The sequence below is a fragment of the Hyla sarda genome, chromosome 4 (assembly GCF_029499605.1).
Source record: "Hyla sarda isolate aHylSar1 chromosome 4, aHylSar1.hap1, whole genome shotgun sequence".
In the NCBI taxonomy this organism is placed as follows: domain Eukaryota; kingdom Metazoa; phylum Chordata; class Amphibia; order Anura; family Hylidae; genus Hyla; species Hyla sarda.
In genome coordinates, this window is record NC_079192.1 from 149,397,665 (window position 1) to 149,414,708 (window position 17,044).

At 44.1% G+C, this 17,044-nt stretch overlaps 2 protein-coding genes across 7 annotated transcripts in view; one reads left to right on the forward strand and one right to left on the reverse strand.

The window, feature by feature from the left end:
• The window catches only part of PIGB (phosphatidylinositol glycan anchor biosynthesis class B), a 33,930-nt gene extending 28,314 nt beyond the window's left edge, over window positions 1-5,616 (forward strand). The window contains exons 11-12 of the mRNA XM_056572365.1: window positions 532-712; window positions 4,994-5,616. Coding sequence (XP_056428340.1) covers window positions 532-712; window positions 4,994-5,113 — 301 coding nt within the window. The 3' untranslated portion in view covers window positions 5,114-5,616. The remainder of the gene's footprint in view (window positions 1-531; window positions 713-4,993) is intronic.
• A 423-nt stretch (window positions 5,617-6,039) lies between these two features.
• CCPG1 (cell cycle progression 1) overlaps window positions 6,040-17,044 on the reverse strand; it is a 41,761-nt gene continuing 30,756 nt past the window's right edge. For all 6 annotated transcript variants that reach the window (XM_056572361.1, XM_056572362.1, XM_056572363.1 and 3 more), the window contains exons 8-10: window positions 15,751-15,876; window positions 10,697-12,066; window positions 6,040-6,570 (exon numbers count right to left, since the gene is read on the reverse strand). In XM_056572361.1, coding sequence (XP_056428336.1) covers window positions 6,390-6,570; window positions 10,697-12,066; window positions 15,751-15,876 — 1,677 coding nt within the window. In that variant the 3' untranslated portion in view covers window positions 6,040-6,389. The remainder of the gene's footprint in view (window positions 6,571-10,696; window positions 12,067-15,750; window positions 15,877-17,044) is intronic.

Sequence of the window (17,044 nt, forward strand, 5' to 3'; positions counted from 1 at the left end):
TCTTTGGGGAGCGCTTATTCCTCCTAGAACAAAAAGGTCAAGAGATAATTTCCAACATGCCAGACTCTTCTCCCCATCAAAATCATCAGGAGGCCGCCATAAACTATAAACAGTTGGCTGACTTTACTATATGGTGTATGGACTCTGGTACATCACCATTGTTCAGCTGTTATTGTAGCATTATATGGTGCCCATTGCCCAATTGGCAACTATATAATCCATGGCAAGACTGTTTCTTAGGGGCCTCCTGCTCTAGTTTATAGAAGAAGGTCCTGCGCAGGGGACCCCACTCTTCAAGATGGCCTAATACTGCATATGGATATACTAGAGTCAGAAGACAACCCCTTTATTTACTGTCTTTGCACATGCTGTCATTTCCCCCCCCCCTTATAACAGTTATACACAGATATAATTACCTTTTTTTTTTAAAGCAAATTGTTTTAGCTGTTTTTGTTGTGTCTGTTATCAATATGATCATATTAGAATTGAAGAAAAAGCTGCTCTAATAGCATCTAGTTTTTTTCTTCCCAGCCATGTTCATTGCCCCATTCAGATGAATTTCCTTGAGTGTCCTCCAGATTTAGAAGACCACGATACATATGTTGATGAAGCTGACCTATTTTACATAAGCCCCCTGGCTTGGCTCAATGCAGAATTTTACGATCCCAGGCGACTACCGACACACTTAGTTATGTTCAGTGTTCTAGAAAAGGTGAGTATACTAAACCCGAGAAGAATTAATATTGTTGTTTTCCCACCTACTCACAAAAAGGCCTGTGGACTTGTTGAGCCAACATTTACAGAACAGTTAGTGCCAGTAAATGTTTTTTTACACCTTAAATGTGTACATGCACCAAATTTATTATAGGTGTACTACTGTGCTGACAACTTATCCCCTATCTAAATGATAGGGGATAAGTTGCCTGATCACGTGGGGTCCCCTGCCATAGACTTACATTGAGGGGGCGGAACGCAACGTCACATGGGGCGGTGCCATGACGTCACGATACTCCGGCCCCGTGATCAGCAGTCATCAGACCAGGAACGATGTTCGAGACCCGGTGCTGTGTGCGAGATCGCGGGGGTCCCCAGCGGCAGGACCCCGCGCAGTCAGGCAACTTATCCCCTATCCTTTAGATAGGGGATAAATTGTCAGCACGGTAGTACCCCTTTAAATGGTGAAAAGCATGTGATTAATATGGTGGTGGTACACATTTTTTATGTATGGTTTGAACTCTGCGACTTTTTGTGCAAATTTTTAAATGTGCTCTCCAAAGGCAGTTTTATAAGTCAGGTCTGACTAGCTTAGGTTTGCAACTTTTTTAAATGGTTACGTGCAATATTCACACTTTTTTTAATTCGCAACCACTGCAAAGTGAAAACTGAAAGTTGCTAAGGTAAGGCTGTTTGCTACTTTATGCGTAGCCACTAAAAAGTCACAAATCAACAGTTCTCAGGCACACGTGCTCTAAATGCAATGATAAATCTCTGTCTATGTCTAAAGCACACCTATGGTTCCAGTGTATGGACATGTGTAAGCAGAAAAGTACACACAGCCATAGCCTAGACAAAGTTAAGCGTAAACTCCCACTTACCTTTTTAAAAAGTGTACCTGTCATTTGCAAAAACTTTATACAATGTAGATAACATTATACGTATATTTGTAATATACCTTGGCTACAGGAAGTGTAGGCGGGACAAGCAGGGCCTGTTGTCACAGAGCCTCACTGTACAGAGCCCTGCTTGTCCTCGGTGCACAGAGCCCTGCTTGTCCTCAGTGCACAGAGCCCTGCTTGTCCTCAGTGCACAGAGCCCTGCTTGTCCTCAGTGCACAGAGCCCTGCTTGTCCTCGGAGCACAGGGCCCCGCTTGTCCTCGGAGCACAGGGCACCGCTTGTCTGCCCAGACTTCCTGTAATTTTGTCTCCACACACATGCAATAGCTGCAGGGTCAAGCCAGGATTTTTTCACTCAAAAATATACATATTTTTTAACCAATATATATTACAACTAGGGATCGACCGATATTGATTTTTTTAGGGCCGATACCGATAATCTGTGGACTTTAAGGTCAATAGCCGATAATTTATACCGATATTCCGGTATAAGTTATCGGCTATTTCAGCACACACCCCTGATGCCGCCGCCCGCTTCTTTCCCCCTGCCGGTCCTTAGTCTAAACACCGCACCCCGCTACCACACCGCCCCGGTCAGAGACTGCCGTCCCTGCCCCATTGACTCCCCCATCCCCGGTTTTATAATTACCTGTTCCTGGGGTCCACGCTACTTCTGGCTCCAGCAGCGTCCTGAGCTGTCACTGTGCGCACTGACGGTGACGTCGCGTTGAGGACGTCACTCGTCATTGCGCAATGTAGTGCACAGCGTAACGCAGGACGCAGCAGGAGCCAGAAGTAGCGTGGGCCCCGGGAACAGGTAATTATAAAACCGGGGATGGGGGAGGCAATGGGGCAGCGCCGGCGGTCTCTGTCTGGGGCGGTGCGGGGCATTATCGGCAAGGTAATTGCCAACACCGATAACGTCCAAAATCGTGAATATCGGCTGATAATATCAGCCAAACCGATAATCGGTTGATCCCTAATTACAACATATTATTTCTACATTATGTAAAAAGTTTTTGCAACTAACAGGTACAATTTAAATGGTCACTGACAGATACAAAAAATTGTGATATGTTGTAAAGCATGCAAATCAATTAGGTTTTGCAATTGCTTTCATTAGAAAATTGTCAGTATTTCATACCGAAAATGCCAGTCAAACAACTGCCCCACCCCCCCTCCCCGCCCCTGCCTTCTTGGACACATACTTGTTCTGCTGTGTCCATGCATCATCACTTATGTCATGGACACACTTCCTTGATTGACAGCTGTGAGTGCAGGGCTCACAGCTGGAGGAAAAATCCTCCCACTGTCAGCTTGTGTCCCGCTACTGTCAGTGAGGACAAGCTGGGAGTTGTAGTTTTGCTAATGCTAGGGGAGATGTAAGCAGACAGCATACTGAGGGAGGGGGCAGAGACCTGCACAGTGAGACCCCACCCCCTCCCTATGAGAGGTATTCAGACTAGTGAGCTAAATTAACAGTGTAATGAAAAAAAAAAAATAAAGGTGCTAGACTCATAAAAATTAGATGTACATGGTCAGGATTAGGTACTGAGAGATCCAACAAAAAAAATTTTTTTTTAAATATATCAGACAGGTACGCTTTAACAGGTTCCAAATTAAATAAAATTTCCATCTTAGCAAGTAAGGCCTCTCACACTGCCGTTGTGCCCTGTCCGAAAATGGCCGTTTGGCTCCCTTTTATTTATTGAATTTTCTTTGTCTTTAATGGCTGTTATCATGATGGGGCACAACGGGCAACAACAGGTCCCGATGGATCTCATTGACTATAATGGGGTCCGTCGGGCACCATTGTTTTTTAGCGGGAGAAAAAGGCTGCGCATGCATACATTTTTCTTCCGCTATTCTTCCCTCATTTTTTAAGGTCCGCTGACTGATGGGTCACTATAGCAGTGTGAAAGAAGCCTTAGGATATACCACAGGACACCCTATAAAAGGCCTACAACTCCCACCTAGGGCCTTGTTGTGGCAGCTCTGGGTGGATGGGATTCTGAAAACAGCCAAGCAATTTTGTGCTGTGTTCACAACATCCTATGACGCTTATGGAAATTGCACATGGATATGTCAAACATGGAATTGGTGCAAGTCCCACCTGTCTTGAGACTGAGGTCCCCTTAGCCATGTCTGGGATAGTTTTTGGCAGTCATGAAGCTGAAAACAGCCAACAGGCTGTTTAAGGCAATATAAAGGCTGATGTCTGTATGACAACACAATCCAGGTTAAATATGGATAAGTAATATTTTTTTTGCCATTTTTGGTTTTGTATTATATTAGTCTTTGTTCCTTTATTATAAGTTGTCCATTTGTTATCTGAATTTGTTTGTTTTTGTAAAGGATTAAAGGGGTACTCTGCTGCTCAGCGTTTAGAACAAACTGTTCTGAACGCTTGAGCCGGCATCGGGAACTCGTGATGTCATAGCCCCGCCCCCTCATTGTGTCACACTCCGGCCCCTCAATGCAAGTCTATGGGTGGGGGCGTGACATCCGCCATGCCCCCTCCCGTAGACTTGCATTGAGTGGGCGGGGCATGACATCACGAGGTGGCAGGGCTTTGATGTCACGAGCTCCCGGCTCCAGTGTTCGGAACAGTTTGTTCCAAACGCTGGGCAGCAGAGTACCCCTTTAACTATTTTTTGCCATTATTACTAAAATACAGATTGGGAAGAAAAAAAAACAACAACAAAGAATTAACTAAGATCAATCTTAAGTAAAAATCCAATTTCCTTTTAGATTCTGCCAATTTGCCACTGCGGCTACGGCCTGTGCACTGCATGTAGACACCTAAACTCTGTCTGGGCTACCATAGATTTCCACTATAGTTCATGCTAGTCACTGGCGTAATTTACAGTAAATCTGCTAGGCTGTGAAGGCCCTACCCCCTTTTTACAAAAAGCCCCATCAGCTTTTTTCATAATAACCAGGGTGGCATAAACCAGTCAAAAAGTCATTTTTAAGATCTCGCCTACATTCTTACATGCTACATACATTACAAAGTTGCATAAAAACTGTGTGTTAAGAGGAACTGAGAAAATATTTTCTCTACAAAAAAATTTTTGGGGGGATTTTATTAACGCTTGACACCAAAAGACTAGGACAAAGTTACAAATTTTGGTGCAAGCCTAATTTCTGCTAAAAAAAAAAATAAAAAAAAATGTTTAAAATCCAAAATTGCAACTTTTCAGTGTTCTGTGCAAAAAAAAATGATTTTTTGACGCTACTTTACTGCTGCATATCATTGATGAATTCACCCCTCCACCTCCGTGTACTCTGTATAATCCTACTTTCCAGTCTCGGTTTGGTTGGATTGATGGAATGTAGTTCGCAGTAAAATTTTCGCAATTGTCTGTTTTCTTGGTAGGAAATAACTCAATTTCTGAGTACAAACAAATACGTGAGGACGGCATCGGTCTTCCATACTCATCTACCAGAGGGTCGAATTGGAAGCCACATCTACATGTATGAACGGCAAGTGACATAAAGTCCTTTGGACCAATGATGGATTGACGATCACATGGAGGGACCACTGAAAAGGAAGGTTATTACAAAGCTGTGACAGTGCCGTTCCTTCAAGACCATGACTGGTTTTAACCCATGGATTCACTGTGACTTAATCCAGCCGCATCTACAAGGAACGCAGAAATGACTCGAGCAGCTTAGAACAGGCCTTGTGTATATATGTATAAATAACTTTACACACAACAAATGATTTTAAATAAAGTTTTTTTCTTTTTATTTCAGTCTCTATTATCTTACAAATAACTAAAGAATGTTTTTGAAGTGCAAGGAAGGTCCCAGAGAGCAGTAAGAACTTTAAAAGAAATCTGTCAGTAGTATCACTCGCACTAAATCTGTTACACAGGCTTGTAGTGCGGGTGATGCTGATTAAAACGGTTCTCACATTGTGTAGATTCGCCCAGCCGTTCCTCCACAAATTGCCTTGCCTTGGGGCATGGGCGGAGCTCCCATCCGAGCTTCGGCCACCCTGACGTCATCTTCGCCGGACGGCCGCTGCGGACAGTTCATCAGTATTCATAAACCCCCTCCCTGCTCCTTCAGCCGTGTTATAGTACTGCGCATGCGCCACTTACTGTGTCCTCCCGGAAGCGGCGTTCCCCTCTGCTTCACAGCTGCAGACGTTGTTGCACAGTAAGCGGCGCATCTGCAGTACTATAACATGGCCGAAGGAGCAGGGAGGGGGTTTATGAATACTGATGAACCGGCCGCCCTGGGGAAGATGACGTCAGGGTGCCCAAAGCTCGGATCGGAGCTCCGCCCATGCCCCAAGGCCCTCATCAGCATAAATAGACAAACGCAATTTGTGGCGGATCGGCTGGGCGAATCTACACACTGTGAGTACCATTTTAATCAGCATCACCCGCAGTACAAGCCTGTGTAACAGATTTAGTGCGGGTCATACTACGGACAGATTTCCTTTAAAGAGTAACCAGTATTCCATTATAAAAGTGAACATTGCACAGGTAACAGCACAACAAATGTTGAACATGACTCCTTGTGATTTAGAGATCATGGATGACAGGGAATCATGCAAGCAAATGGAAAGTAATCTGTTTATTACGAAATCAAACATTAGCAAAGCCCAAACAGATTGCACAACAGAGAACACCAGACACATAGTACTAGGATAAGACGTCCGTGACTACAAGTCTTACATCAGCACTTACAGAGCCACACCGTGCTTATCCTGCCTCTAATCTTACAACTATGCCTTTAAGATTTAAAGGGATCCATGCTGATCAATATTTTGGATCAAAGGGCAGTTGCCCTAATTCTATTTCAACATTTGCCATCTGTCTTCCATTGGCACGCCCATGCTTATTCCATTTACCTTCTCTCTTATATCGGGACTGATGCTTCTCTTCCTCCTTTCTGTGATTTTTATTCTCTGAGTTCTTGTAAGTTGTTCTTTCTGGTTTTCTAAGAGATAATAAAGTTATAATCAGGATCGGTTCACACTGATAAAATCATACACACTTTATTCTTCAATACATGTCATGCTATTCATGCTAAACTTTTGTAATGCACAAGTGTCTGCTTATTGAACACTAAATGGCGACCCAACGAGTCACATATAGCAGAATTGCTGCAGATTTTAAACACCTAAATTTTTTTCCCAATTCAATTTACAGAAAATCTGCAGCAGAAAATCAGCCACAAATCTTTACAATTTAGTGCTGATTTTGTGCTGTGAAAACTTACAGCATTTTCACTGCTTATGGCTGTACTCTTAAGGGCCCATGCACACTACAGATTTTTCAAGCTTCAAAATTTAGCTTGGAAATTCTGATGCAGCAGTGTCTCATTGCTATGAATAGGATGCCGCTGCACAGTGCACACTACAGAATTTGAGTTGCAGAGCTTTTCTTTGGAGACAGGCAATGTCTATACGGTCCTATGGGTATGTTCACACTGCAGAATTCCCCGAGCGGAGATTCCGTCAGGCGACCGCTGCCGAAGAGGACTGCGGGGCACTGCGCCATCACCAAGGACGGCTATGCAGTACTCGCAGAATTCTACGTAAAGAATGAACATGTTCTTTCTTTGCGCAGAACAATTTCAGTGGCGGAATTGTCCACCGCTGAAATTCCACAGTGTGAACAGGTCTCACAGAAGAGCCGTTCACACTGATGGGAATGTTCACTGTGTGGAATTCTGATCACGGAATACCATGGGAATTCCGCAGTGTGAACAAACCCCAACACTAGGGATCGTTTTTTTTTAGGGCCGATACCGATAATAGGTGGAGGTTAGGGCCGATAGCCGATAACTTATACCAATATTCCGGTATAAGTTATGGGCTATTTATCCCCCTGCGACACCGCTGCAGATCATTGATTTAAAGCGGGCGCTTTAAATCAATGCACTGCAGTGGCTTTTGCGGTGCCATAGGCCGCCGCCGCCACCACCCGCTTCTCTCCCCCTACCTGCCAGAGTGGTCCGGGCCATCCATCGTTCCTGTAGTGTCTGGCAGCATTCCGGGTGGAGGGTGAACCGGTCCGGACTGTCCTTCTCCGGGGGTGGTCTTCTCCACTCCAGGCAGGCTCCGGCCTAGTAACGCAGCATAGACGCCGCTGCGCAGTGACGCCCGTGCGAAGCGACGCACCTGACGTCACGGCGTAGCGGCGTCTATGCAGCGTACTAGGCCGGAGCCTGCCCGGAATGGAGAAGAGGACCCCCGGAGAAGAACAGCCCGGACCGGTTCACCCTCCACCCGGAATGCCACCGGACACTACAGGGAGGTTGGATGGCCCGGACCACCCCCATTACGGGTAAGTTTAATTTTTTTTTATTGACTCAGAGGGTGGGGGAGGGGCTCGAACGGTATAGTGGTATGGGCAAAAATCCATACCGTGGGAGAAAAAAAAATGGTATCCGGTTCATACCGGTATACCGCCCAGCACTACGGTGGGGGGTGAGACGCGGTGCGGTGGGTCGGTCGCGGTGTGTCGTGGGGGGCGGTGCGGTGGGGCGGGGCATTATCGGCAAGGTAATTGCAGATAATGCCCAAAATCGTGATTATCGGCAGATAATATCGGCCATACCGATAATCGGTTGATCCCTACCCAACACCCTCAAAATCTTTGCCTGAAATTTCTCCGAGCGGAAATTCTGTATTGTGCATAGACCCTAAACTACAGGGGTGGGTGAAGATGAAGACCTTCCTGCATCTTTCTAGAAGTCCTACCATCAGGCAGGGGCTATATTAACCCCTTAGTGGCCATGCCCATTTGGGCCTCACTGCTCCAACCATTCTTTTCTTCATCTTATTCTAATAGCTATAATAAAAATTTAAATAAATTGACGATATATAGCCGCATCGCATGTGGGCTTGTTGAGAAGTTGTACTTTTTCTGACAGACCTGGTTGATTTTTTATTATTATAATTTTTTTGCCAGGCATATTAGCAAAAATACAACTACTTTTGCATTTTGTTTATTTTTCCAACAGTATAGGATGAATAATGTTATCTTTTTATAGTTCGGGTTGTTACAGACATGGAGGTACTAAATATGTATAGTTTATTTTTTATTATTATGTTATGTATTATGTTTTTTTTGTACAGAGCCCCGCTTGCCCTCAGTGCACAGAGCCCCGCTTGCCCTCAGTGCACAGAGCCCTGCTTCTTATCAACCCTCACGTCCTGTATTTGGACTCCTCAGATAGCTGCAGGGGCAAAAATATACATATTCTTTAACCAATGTATATTATAAATATACATATAATGGTATTATCTACATTATATAAAAAGTTTTTGTCTACGACAGGTACACTTTAAAGCATCCCTGTCACAGACATGTCAGAAGTTTTGATAGACTGGGATCTGGGTATTCAGACTACTCACCAGTCATTAGAACAAGTTGGGAAACATGCGTTGCTGTGTGCTTCGTCGGCTCGCAACAATCTCCATCCAGATGCAGGAGACTGGGTCCATTATAAATCTCGGGAGCTCCTCTCCTGGCATTGAGCCGGGTGTAAAGCACACAGCCACGCACTTCTCCCAGCTTGTTCTAATGAGCAGTGGTGGTATGAAGACCCCAGCTGAAACTTTTGACATTTCTCTGTGACATTTCAAAAGTTAACTAACATTTTGAAATGGGTTTTCCAATAATAAGAAGTTACTATCTACTGGATAGGTGATAGCTGCTACATGGCTGACACTGACAAAGATAGTCAAGCAGTTTACTCAGCTTCCTTCATCGGTGGGAGACTGAATGGCTCTAAAGTGTGCATGATTGACCGCTGCTCCATTCAAACGAGAAACGCCACTAGCTATCGCCTGTTATCAGATAATGTTTTTAAGGTGAGAAATGCATTTTGAAGACAATTTTCTAAAATTTATCCTGAAACTTTAAAAGGGGGTTGGTTCATAATGACCCATTTCCTTATGCTCTACTAGAGCATATCGATCTCATCGAGGGGAGTTTCTAGACCCCCAACTTTCAGTAAAAATAAAAAAGCCAGTCTGTAGTGGTGGGTTTATGTTCTGGTATCATTTGAATGTTTGTGCTGTAATGCTTCATTTGCTAAATAACAGCTGACTGCAACATCCTGGGAGTGTAACCAGCAGCATTAAACTGATAAGACAACCCCTTTAAATGAATTGATTTACCTCTCCTTTTTATTATTTAAAGTCTTAAAGGGGTACTTTTTTTTTTTTTTTTTTAATCAACTGGTGCCAGAAAGTTAAACAGATTTGTAAATGACTTCTATTAAAACATCTTAATCCTTCCTGTACTTATTAGCTGCTGAGTACTACAGCGGAAATTATTTTCTTTTTTAAACACACAGCTGTCTGCTGACATCATGAGCAAAGTGCTCTCTGCTGATATCTCTGTCCATTTTAGGAACTGTCCAGAACAGCATATGTTTGCTATGGGGATTTTCTTCTAACCTGGACAGTTCCTAAAATGGACAGAGATGGCACTGAGCTCCAAAGGCTGTCCGAGCATGCTGGGAGTTGTAGTTTTGCAACAGTTGGGGGCACAATGCTTGGGAAACACTGGCCTATGTAGAGGACAGGAGCTTCTTCAGGGTCCTGTACAGTACACAGTGTCCTAAAAAAGTAACATGGAGTCTCCCTCACCTGGTGTCCAAAGGAGCAGCTAACCCTGATACAGGTAAAGTGTACAGAACATGTAGTACCTCCCTGTATTGTAGGGGGCGCTACCAGACACAAGTTAGTGCATACACTTCAGTAATACAGGGGTTTTACCAGTAAAATGCCCATTCTGATTGGTCAGTTTTTCCAGCCATTGGCATGTCTATCACAGATCTGGACTGTCTGTACATTGTATGTTGAGTCTGGTTTCAACTTACAATGGTCCAGAAAAGACCATTGTTGAGGCCATTGTAAGTTGAGGGATCACTGTATTCTAAATACAGCTAAAAAAATATTCTAAGACAAAAGAAAAAAGTATATTCTTATGAATTACTGAGAAGACATACAAACCATGTACACTAATTTATCTACTTTGCATATTGTAGGTCTGGCTCAGTAATACAGTAACCACCGACATTAAAAAGGTTAATCTATAGGACCAACCTTGGTCCATATGGTGTCGAATAAGCATTTCCAAAGTAGTGTCTGTACACAAACTCATCCAGATCTTCAAAGACCCCTCCAGCGTTCGTCTGATACTCCTTCATGTCTTCAAGATAATCTTCAACATTTTTCACAAAATCAGTGAAAAGCATCTGATCGTGAATGAAAACGCCATCTGGAAAAAATCCGTTAATAAACTGTTCTAGTTCTTCCCAGTGCTGGAAGTTGTCTACCTGTTCCTGTAAATATACTTGCATCAGGTCATTGAATTCTTCTACTCTCACAGGGTCCAAAACCTTGTTGAAGAGGCTGATGGACTCCTGGTGAGCGCAGTCATACACTCCAGAGCAGCCCTTTTTATTGGGGTAGATCTTGATCTTCTCCTCACTAGTGGATTTCCAGGACTCTGTATGTTTATACTGGTCACTGTTTTGGTCATCTTGTGGACCTCCATATTCGTGGTGACCGGCTGTTGCCTTGTGAGAGTACATCTTCTCCGCATGGGGGTTGTACTGGCGGCGCACCGTACGAGCTCCCTTGGTTTCTTCCCGCCTCCTTTCTGCATGTTTCCTATTGTAGTTTTTATCGAACATGTTTCTAGTGGTGTCTTTAAAGTGCCTGAAAGTATTTTTTACAGAATCGGAGAACTTCTTCAAATTATCCTTTACGGCTTCTTTTGCTTGTTTGATCTTTTCTTTGTGATGTCTCACAAACTCCTTGGTAGAATTCTTCATAGCATCAAAAGTATCTTTTACTGAATTAAAGAATGTATCCTTTTCCTTCTTTTTTGTTTTACCTTTTGACGTTCCCTCCTTAGAGGGATCGGCTTCTTGATGTGAGTTCCCAGCTTCCAGTTTCTCATTTTGTTCCTTGGTTTCAATGTAGAGTCTTTCCCACAAATCTGACCTCTGTTGTTCGAAATTGAGTTTCTTTTCTAACTCGGTAAGACGGTCCTTCAAATGTTCTATCTCATGGTCGCTTTGGTAGGACGATGCAGATCTCCTCTTACTTATTTCCTCCAGTTCTACCCTTAGGGAGTCAGTAATTGTCCGCTCATTATCCAGCTCTTTTCTTAACAACTGCGCGTCATTTAGAAGGCTCTCCTTCTGTGTTCTAAAGGTGCGGACTTTCTGTCGTTCCTCTTTCAGATGTTCTTTTAGCTTCTGATTCTCTAACTGCATGATCTCGTGCCTTCCTTTTTCATCCAGGTTTCTGATCTGCTCTCTAAGTTTCCTGAGCTCTTCTTTTAGGGAAGATAACGCTTGTTCCTCCTTCTCCAAAGACTCCCTTAGATGTTGGTTTTCCAGTGCAAGGTTTCGATTTTGAACCTCAGTAGTTTTCAGGTTGGCTGCAATGTCGTCTGCCTCTAACTGGAATATTCAAATAGAAATTAATGACTTAATACAGTATTTGGTTTTCACTACTCACTTATAATTTTATTACATAAAAGGAAACTGACACTTATAATGAAAGCCATAGTAATGTCCTATAACTGTGATCTGAACAGCTTCTGACTAACCCCATTGACTCATATATTAGGGTCTGATCAGGGACTTTTGACAGCAAGAATAGTGCTGAAGGCTGCACTATTCCTTCTTACCAAAGTGATGACTAGTCTGATGGAATGTTCTAGAGCAGTGGTCTTCAACCTGCGGACCTCCAGATGTTGGCTGTCCGGGCATGCTGGGAGTTGTAGTTTTGCAACATCTGGAGGTCCGCAGGTTGAAGACCACTGTTCTAGAGCTAGTGTAAACAGAGCCTAAGATTAATAGAGTAAAACTTAGAGTAAAACTTATCCCCTATCGCGATCTCCTACACGGCACCCTGGCTCTCCCCAGGAAGGGAGCGCGTCGACCCCGCATGAAGCGCCGGCCAACACACCCTCTCAATGAGAGAGACGGACATACAGCTTTTGTTTATCTCCGGCTCTCCCATAGAGATACATGGAGGGGGCGTTTCAGCCGTCGCTTGATGCAGGAGCCGACACGCTCCCTTCCTGGGGAGAGCCGGGGTGCCGTGCAGGAGATCGCGTGGGGTCCCAGCGGCCGGACCCCACCACCATCTAAAATTTAGCATAGGGAATAAGTTTTACCGCGCCACAGTACTCCTTCGATCATAATACAGCACTGCACAAAGTCTATCAAAAAGACCAATTTTCATAAGATAGACCTCCCAAAAAAACGGTGACCTGTAAACTATTGTTCCCTATACATGTTAAAGTGAATATGTCATCACTTTCATGCTGCCTGAATAATCAGGGTGGCTTTGATTGATAGATCTTTGCCTATAGATCTATTTATTAAGGCTGGTGGGGCAAAAAGAAGCCACCGGGGACCACCCCAATGACTCATGGTTTGGGTAGCGTGAAACGGATATGGGTTCATCTTACAATGCCTATACATATTCCAGATAGCTGAACACTAGTCATCTCTCCCGATCCCCACATACACTCAGGATGTAGTGTGAAGGGGGACAAAGCTGTTGCCAGATTTGGTGTCCGGAAATTCAACCCACCCAACCTTTCTACTGTTGCCCTTGTCAGGAGGCCACCATATACATTAGAGCAGTGTTTCCCAACCAGTGTGCCTCAAGCTGTGGCAAAACTACAACTTCCAGCATGCAGTTTTGCCACAGCGGGAGGCACCCTGGTTGGGAAACACTGCATTAGATGGTCGGCTAATCTCTCTGACTTTTATCTAATGTGTATGGTCAGAGTTAGTGTCATACAAATTGCATCTAATGTATCTAATGAGCTTTGATGTACGCACCCCTAAATAGTATACATGAAGCTGCCGGATTTCACAACCTAGAATACATTCTTCATATGCTGCTGTGTGAATAATTTAGTGACACCCCCTAATGTAGGGACTTTGAGATGAATGGGGTAACAATCTCATAGGGGAGAAGCCTCACTATTTTACAGAGGACAACAACTAGTGCTCAACCTAAAGCTGCAAAACTTCTAATTTTATACAATTTATACAACTTCGATCCGTGCCGGATGACTGTCGATGCGGGGCGGAGGCTCGTGAGGTCATGGCCATGCCCCTCAATGCAAGTCTCAAAGCCCCCTCCCATAGACTTGCATTGAGGGGGCATGGGTGTGACCTCACGAGTGGGGCGTGACCGTGACTTCACGAGCCTCCGCCCCGCATCGACAGTCATCCGGCACGGATCGAAGTTCGCTCCGTGCACCAGATGTCTGGGGTGCCGCAGCCGAGATAGGGGATAAGATGTCTAGGGGAGGAGTACCCCTTTAATGTACATTTATGCTGTGGACACCCTGCAGGTTTAGTGTGGATTTTCAAAATCTGCAAGAAATGCACATTTTTTGTGAATTCTGCTGTAGAATTGCTGCACATTTGCTACTGTACTAAATACATAACTGCAGATTTTAAAAACACTTTTCCTTTTTATCCTACAACATTAACACATTCTGCACCAAAATCTGCAGCAGCAAATGGAAAAGGACTCTAAAGCAAAATTTGCACACATTGGTATGAATTTTCTACTTCTGATTTGGTTTTTTTTTTCTGGAGAAAATTTGCAGCACATTTGCCCTGTGTGAACATAACCTCAGGTTTGGGCTACTCAGTGACTGTGGTTGCCTGACCAAAAAAATGTGCGCGATTTGTCTGCAACTTGCTATTGTACTGTGATGTCCCAGTACGGGATATAGTCCCGTACAGTACTTGGGCCCTGTCAGGTTGAGTCCCTCTGTGTCATAGGGGCTCTCCTGTAGTGTATCCCTCATAGTGATATATATAATGTATAGTGTTATGTATTAAAGACTTTTAAGGACCTTTCAGTTGGTCACATGATAATGTGTTCACATGATGTGTTTGTTACCCAGAGAGCACCAGCTAACCAGGTGACCTGCAGCTTGACCTATGGGCTTCTGGCTCGGCCCCCTTTATAAGAGGGGCAACCATTACAATCTCTCTCTTAGATCCTGAGGCACAGAAAAGACCAGATGTCTCAAGCCTACCTACAGCCACATGCCAGTAAGTCAACTCATCTATGTCTGCTGTCACTACCTACAGTCCAGTCAAGTCTATAGTCAAGTCTATTATAGTCAGCGTGGCTTTCCTAAAGACTGTCAAAGTCACTACAAGTCCCAGAAAGCTGCAAGGTCCTTCTGTGTTACTGGTCACCTCTCTGGGATCCTGGCCTAGCTGTAAAGACTATTACCATCTGTCTACCTCAGTAAAGCTACTGTTAACCCTAACCTGGTCTCGGACTATTATTACCCTGCCTAACCTAGGGATAGCGGTGCTACCGTTCGGGTGGTTACCAGGAAAACCACACCCTGGCATCACAAACATTTAGGGGTTAATAACATCTGCCCCATACACCTCACCTTCACACCCCGTGAAGTACTAGTCACATAACCCTTTTAGGTTTCAATTTCCTTACGAGTTTTAAAATTTGCAGAAGAAAAAAGGTAAAGTTACAGAAATGTGTATCTATCTGGAGAGGTTCACACTAGTCCTATTTTCAGGACTTTCTTTCCTAACATGCCTGTTTCTGAATAGTCAAGCTCAGAGGTCAGGGTCATTTCATATGCTCTTCCCCATTCTTCTCTTTGTACTCTTGACATCATCCAGTAGGTGGCAGGGAGGAGCACGGCTTATAAGACTCCAAACCCTAGTTTGGCAGTCACCTTAGTGCAGAGTTTTCTCAAACAGTGTGTCTCCAGCTGTTGCAAAACTGCAACTCTCAGCATGCCCATACAGCCCTTGACTGTCCCAGCATGCTGGGATTTGTAGTATTGCAACAACTGGAGAAACACTGCTTTAGTGTGATAACCTATCATTTCAGTCCATACAAACCCTATACTATTATCTTTTACCTGCACTGACTAAAGATGCCCTGGCACAGCTCAGGAGTATGGTGGCGAGAAGCAGAAACAAATGCACACTACATTTTAAGGTGTCATCTCCCCCAGATTAGGTGGGTCTATAAACTAAGTTACCAAGGGAAAATAATAATAATTTTTTGAAATTAAACATTGCTCCAGAGTAAAAAAAAAAGGTAAATAACATAGTCATCACCTTTAGTTCATTCTGCTTTTGTTTAAGCATGTGGTTCTCTTTGGTGATTTTGACCATCAGGCTTTCGAGAGATAGCATTAGATCTTGTTTCTCTTCAAAGTCTTCCGAAAGCTGTCCAGTAGCGTCCTGCAAATGCAATAGCAACTGAGTTGATTTTTACTGTGTATGACTCTTGCTTCTAGTGTATAAAGAGCAGCTGTAAGCAGATATAGATATACGGTAAAGGTAGTGTCACCAACGCCAGTCACTAGAGCGAGCTCCCTGCTCAGTCCGGGTAGCCCTGTGTGTCTGCTCGTATCAGATCTGTGTGTCTGCTCCCGGGGCCCAGCAAGGAGCTCACTCTAGTGACTATCATTGATGCATCCGCAGCGTGAAATACGCTACGGATGTGCTGTGTGTGACCCTAACCTCAAAGTCAAGTGTTAGTAATTTCCAACACAAACACTGTACATGTAATATAGTAAAGCAAAGAACTTTTCAGTCGTCTGTTTCCTTCGCCTTTTTGAAACAGCCGAGACATTCGCCCCTCAACATGTTAAGACTCTGGCAAACCATTTCAGTAAGGTTTGTCTGGCACTTAATAATCTAACATCCAGTGCCAAAGGCCAAGAGTAATCAGAATTGCTTTCTGGCCTAGAATTTTACAGAATTATAGGACAAGAATAAAATGATCATCTGGCAGGGGAATCATACTAAAAGTGAATCTAAAATATTTTTTGTAAGGGGGAGTTGTGCAGAAGTTGTCCCCCCCTCCGCCCTGCCCACTACTCCTACAGAGCGCAATTACAGGCAGAGTACCGTGACTAGCTTTGGCTTGGTCTCTGCCCTGATGCCTACATAGATGTCATCTGCAGACCCTACATGTCAGATTAAGGGTGCATTCAGCGAGTGGAAATTCCGTCTGGTGGCTGACGTCGAAAATACTTCGCGCTAGGACCGCGGGGCACTGAGCTGTCACCATTGACGGCTATGCAGTGATCGCGGAATCAGAGCAAAGAATGAACATGTTCTTTCTTTGCGCGGAACAGTTTAAGCGGCGGAATTGTCCGCCGCTGAAATTCCACAGTGTGAACGGGACTCGCGGAGACCCATTCACACAAATGTTAAGTTCACACCGCGGAATTCCGTAATGTGAACGTACCATTAAATTATTATTTTTTATTTTGTTTTTTTATGTTTGTCTATGTTATTTTATTTTTATTATTTAGGGCATTTAGCCTGGTCAGTTCCCGCAACATCATCACGGTAAGAGACCTTATTAATGTGCGTGTTATGCACTGCGCTAACAGGTGCC